General features: G+C 43.5%; 1 protein-coding gene across 1 annotated transcript in view; it reads left to right on the forward strand.

Moving 5' to 3' along the window:
• The window catches only part of LOC306980263 (mitogen-activated protein kinase kinase kinase 11), a 76,870-nt gene extending 71,557 nt beyond the window's left edge, over positions 1-5,313 (forward strand). The window contains exon 10 of the mRNA XM_079579583.1: positions 4,637-5,313. Coding sequence (XP_079435709.1) covers positions 4,637-5,250 — 614 coding nt within the window. The 3' untranslated portion in view covers positions 5,251-5,313. The remainder of the gene's footprint in view (positions 1-4,636) is intronic.
• The last annotated feature ends 687 nt before the right edge of the window (positions 5,314-6,000 follow it).

A 6,000-nucleotide genomic window follows, 5' to 3' on the forward strand; every position in this document is an offset into this window, starting at 1 on the left:
GAGTTGAATACCCAACAAAAAAATGATGGAAAAAAAATCTGATGACGTGAGGAAAAAGATCCTCTCGGTTCAGGCGGGAGTTAAGAGGTTAAGGGGCTGAGGTTTTTATTTGTTTCCTGCTTTGCGCCTCTGCTGTATCAGTGAAGACACGTTGGCCAATCAGAATGATCGAGCGTTGCTTCCTTTGGCTGTTGGCCAATCCGAAGTGGCTGCATGAGAATCATGTGTGTCTACACCAGTCCTTCTCAAACAGTGGGGCGCCCCCCGGGTGTGTTTACTGTGTCTAATGTTTGTGCCTAATGTGCAAAATGTTTTCTTCTTCCTGAGGGGGGCGTAACAGAAAGTAATTGAGAATCACTGGTCTGTACGAACAAACATTCTCCCTGCTCTTTTCATTTCATCATTTCATTATGGAGTGGTTAAAGTGGTCAAAGAAAGCCTCTGCTCATCGCGGTGCACACGGATCATTGAACTGTATTAAGCCACGTCTCGTTCTAACATCTTTACTCATGGCTTTTGACGCAAATGTGAGGCGGATTTTTATAAAAGAAGCAATGCAGCCTGGGATTCAGCAAATGCATTTATGTAGCTCAATTTATTTACGGTCAGTTTGGCGACAGTGAAATATAAATATACTGTACATATGTGAAACATATCCAGAGACATAGTGTTAGGCTTCCAAACAGGCTTAAGTATCTACAGAAGCACAGCTACAACATCGTAATAGTCCGGTTACATCATTAATGCGTCAGTTTGAAGTCTTCTGTTGAATATACTTTATTAAAACGGGTTCTTGTTGTTGCGTTGTTTGTGATCACAGACGATGCAAATACACGTCCGCGGGCAGAACATGAATTGAAATAAAGTGCGTCGGGTGAGACGGCTAAAGCTAGCTTAATGCTACGGTTCCATAAGCCATTAGCGATTAATAATTCCTCCTGGAATCCCTCGTTTGAGCAGCGAAGAATGTGTAGCTCTGTTTAGTGAAGCTATATTTGATCTGCTTTACAATGTATAAAACATAACAGTGTTTAAAGCTGCTAATAATGTCGGGCTCCGGTCACTTCCGTTGTGGCTTTTGTTAAGTTGTTGTGTTATGGCTCAAAGTTGTTGTGTTGTGTCTCAAAGTTGTTGTGTTGTGTCTCAAAGTTGTTGCGTTGGGGCCTTCGTTAAGTTGTTGTGTTGTGTCTCAAAGTTGTTGTGTTATGGCTCAAAGCTGTTGTGTTGTGTCTCAAAGTTGTTGTGTTGTGTCTCAAAGTTGTTGTGTTGTGTCTCAAAGTTGTTGTGTTGTGTCTCAAAGTTGTTGTGTTGTGTCTCAAAGCTGTTGTGTTGTGTCTCAAAGTTGTTGTGTTGTGTCTCAAAGTTGTTGTGTTGTGTCTCAAAGTTGTTGTGTTGTGTCTCAAAGCTGTTGTGTTGTGTCTCAAAGTTGTTGTGTTGTGTCTCAAAGTTGTTGTGTTGTGTCTCAAAGCTGTTGTGTTGTGTCTCAAAGTTGTTGTGTTGTGGCTCAAAGTTGTTGTGTTGTGTTGTGTCTCAAAGCTGTTGTGTTGTGTCTCACATTGTTGTGTTGTGGCTCAAAGTTGTTGTGTTGTGTTGTGTCTCACATTGTTGTGTTGTGTCTCACATTGTTGTGTTGTGTCTCACAAGGTGTGTTGACGCTCCAAGACCAGTTATTTTTGAGGTTTTCTGGTAGGTTGGATCATAGAAATGAACAGAAGCTGCGGACAGTTAGAGAGTGAGTTGCTCCTGATGGAGTTGTTGCGCTGCATTTTCCTCCACTGCTCCATCACATATCATTCCCACTGTTGCCTGCAGAGGGCGCTCCGGGGCCAGCTCTGAATCCCGATCCGCGCAGTCTCTCACTCACTGTTTTCTTTCCATATCCATCATCTCCCATCTGTAAACAGGTACGCCGCAGCGCCCAAAAGAGTGTTTTTAAGCCTCAATTATGCGCGATGTGTCCTCTTTAAAATTCAATCTTGGCGTTTCATTTCCGTACAACTTAATTTCGGTCGCGCCGATGTTCAGTGAAAGTGCCGCACAGGTCTCGACTGCGGAATATGAAAGAATAAAGCAATATTTCTAACGACGTGCCAGACCAACAGTGGAGCAGTTAAAAAGCAATTTGTAGATTAGCAATTAAAGTTTCCTGGAGCAAAGAGAAGAGGGGGGCGCATAATAAGATGGTTCCGTTGCGCTGCTTTCAAGTACTTATTAAACAAAGTCCTTTGAAAACATGCAGATAATCCCTCTTAGAAATACGCTAATAGTTTTGGCACTAAATTATCTCTGCGTTTTGGTGTTATTACAACCCCGAAGACGAGACAAAAGGACGGTCCAAGTAAAGTAGTGATATGTCAATTAAGACTGTATTAGCGAGATATACTTTTACCAGAAATAGTTCTTAATATTTTGTAATTCAAAGAAATCCGTTTTCTCCCTCAAAGCACCTCGTGTTTGCAGCTGCGGCAGTTGAACCCAGAAGTAGCACTGATGCTAACAACAACAACAACAATAACGATGAAAGCTAGCAGTAGTTTGTATATTTGAAATGGTTTCAACTTGTATATAGTGCTTTTTTACCTTCACAAGGCCCAAAGCGCTTTACAGTAAGAAACCAGTCACTCTCATTCATTCACCAATGTACACAGACACTGAGGCAACAAGGGTGTAGTGTCTTGCCTGAGGACACAACGGCAGTGTGGTATAGGCCTTGCTCAGATCAAATATCACCCAGGCTGATTACTCTCCTGGGTGTCACTGAAGCATAAGAAGCTCTCCGACGTTTCTGTTGCATAAAAGTAGCTCGCCAGGAAAAAAGAGATGAGAGGAGATCAGCTGAACATCCTGAATGACCAGGTTATTTCATCAGTGGATTTCTTCTTCCCTGATGGCAGGATTCATCAGGCTCACATTGGGCCTCATTCACAACACGTTCTTATGCACAAATTTATTCTTAACGCCTTCTTAGGAAGGATTTGGACATTCATAAAACTTGTTCTTAGCTGAAAACGTTCCTCTGTAGAACAAATCCTAAGAACACTCAGGAGGACTCACACACAAAAAGTCTCCAGTTCTGTTCACAATCATACTCCAGACCATTCTGAGTCATATATATTTGTACATAATTTGGTTAAAAAAATTGACGAAAAAATGAAAAAAAAATGACAAAAATGTGACAATTTTTTTTACAAAAATATGACAAAAATGTGATAAAAATTCAACAAAAAATTGCAAAAATGTGACAAAAAAATGAAAAAAAATTGATAAAAAAAAATTGACGAAAAAATGAAAAAAAATAGGACAAAAATGTGACAAAAAAATGACAAAAATGTGATAAAAATGGACAAAAAATGACAAAAAGTTGAGTTGAATGCCCAACAAAAAAAATGATGGAAAAAAATCTGATGGCGTGAGGAAAAAGATCCTCTCGGTTCAGGCGGGAGTTAAGAGGTTAAGGGGCTGAGGTTTTTATTTGTTTCCTGATGGCAGGATTCATCAGGCTCACATTGGGCCTCATTCACAACACGTTCTTATGCACACATTTATTCTTAACGCCTTCTTAGGAAGGATTTTGACATTCATAAAACTTGTTCTTAGCTGAAAACGTTCCTCTGTAGAACAAATCCTAAGAACACTCAGGAGGACTCACACACAAAAAGTCTCCAGTTCTGTTCACAATCATACTCCAGACCATTCTGAGTCATATATATTTGTACATAATAAATCTTAATTCATGCCAGAAAACAAGTAAATCTAATTATAATAAATTCAAAAAACCTTGTTTTTTCAGAAATAAGCTAGTAATATTACTTGCACTTGTATTAATGGCAAGTACAGTACCAATGTACAACTGCTAAAACCTTTGAGTGGCACTGTTCACAAACAGCATTAAAGGCTCTGCATAACATTATATGATAAAGACGAGGCGTGCACTGTACTGTCCTGCGGCCGCAGCTCTTTAAAGGACTGACCCCTGAGAAAAGAAGGAAAACTCTTGTACAGGTTATAGCTATTCAAACACAGAGAGCAAATTCACATGTTGGAAGGTTCAGGAGGCTCCTTCAGCGTGTGGCGCCACTGAGATTTTTTTCTTTTGGGGTTTTGTTGATTATTAGTTTTGGATTTGTGTTTTACCTTCATATATTCCTCTGGCTGCCTGCTGCACGCCACACTTTTTGACCTTGTGGTGAATGATAGACGTTGACATAGCTAATCAGTTCCCACACACACGGATTCACCAACTTCAGAACACACGAGCAAAGTGTTCTCCTTCTTTAGAACGTGCAGTTTCCTGACACTGCCGTCGTAAGTGCAGATTTGAAGAAGTTTCTTAAGATGTTCATGAATGAGTCCCAGTGTGAGAGAGTGGTTCAGGATGAGAAGGATCCCATTGAGAATCTTTGGGATGTGCTGGAGAAGGCTTTGCGCAGTGGTCACACTCTCCCATCATCAATACAAGTTCTTGTTGAAAAATAACACTTTTCTTTTGTCATGGCAGAAGCTTATTGAAGCAACACCACAGCGGCTGAGTGGTGCTGTAATCAAAGCTAAAGTTCAACCCAATATTAAAGTGTTTCTTTCCAGTCTTCTCTAATGTGTGTTCACCTTCTTAACCGTGTTCTTCTCCTGTGTGCAGTCTTGGACCTCCCGCTGTGCCAGGACACCCAGGACCCCGACGACAAGCCCTCCGCCCCCTGCGCCCTGCACCCGCATCCGGGCCTGTGGAGCCCCAAGACCCGGCGCCTGGAAGTGTCCGTCATCCCCCGGCCTCGCCCCTCTCCGGTCCGCCACCGGATCGACCCGTGGAGCTTCATCTCAGGCGGAGGAGGAGGCGGTGGCGGCGGCGGCAGCAGCAGCAGCTCGCCCGCACGCCACCCCAACCGGGACGCCCACTTCGGATACCAACCCTCCCCCACCAACCCCTTCTCCAGCTGCGACCCGTTCCCCTCTCCGGACTGCGACCCGTTCGCGCTCAAAGCCGACGGGGGGGACTCCGGCTCCGGCTCGGCGTTCGACCCGTTCTGCGCGCCCTTCCACACGTCCCGCTCGGCGCCGTGCTCGGCCAACGGGTCGCCCACGCTGCCGACGTTCCGGATCGCGCCGCTGAACGCCGCCGACTCGCCGCTCATCGACCTGGGCTGGGCGGGGCGGGCCGCGGACGGGGCCAAAGAGAAGAGGGCGCTGCCACGGAAGACGCTCGGGCTCAAGCCGTTCAAGTCGCCCACGCAGCTACGGGACGACCGGTTCTGAGAGTGGGCGGAGCCGGGACGGGGGTTTCTGGGATGGCTAAAGGGTTCTGTGTTGGAGAAGCAGACGAGGCGCGTTCGTTTTATTCTAAATTGACACTAAAACTAAATGAAAAAAGGCAGTTATTGAGACACAAACCATGACTAAAATGTCCAGATATAACGAATAAAACGTCTGAAGAGAACAGAACAGTGATGGTTTATAAAATTTGGAGTAAATATGATAATTGTGAAGTTTATTGAATTCATTTTATATTTACACTAAGCCTAAATGCACATATGACCGCCCCAAACCAACTTGAGTTCATGAGCTGAGACATAACCAAATGGATGGCGTACCTGGAGCAATTCAAATCGCAAATAAACAACGGAAGCTTTCATGAATTTCGTCCATGAAAGGAAGCGTTGACGCAAATTCTTTCAAGGCTTTCAAGGTAAATGGATTACAGCAGGGTTGCCACGTAACGGAGGCCAAATCTGCCCAACGGCGTCGGAAAACTTGAAGTGTGATGAAATTTTTCCTCTGACTCATCCCCCAACGCCTTTATTTTAAAGGTATATACCTGTTTTCTTGTTCTAGTAGTGGAACAAATGTAGTTTTGTCCTCCTTTAGTATATATATACTATATATAAGAGACATTTGTGGGAGAAAAAAAAACACTGTCCATCTAATTTCAACTTACAAATTACTCTCAGGCGAGTTTCGTTTCATTTCTGTCAAAGTGACCCTTCAAATTGTGAAATGTGCTTCTAA

The sequence above is a fragment of the Gobius niger genome, assembly GCF_951799975.1.
Source record: "Gobius niger genome assembly, chromosome: 21".
NCBI classification, from domain to species: Eukaryota; Metazoa; Chordata; class Actinopteri; order Gobiiformes; family Gobiidae; genus Gobius; species Gobius niger.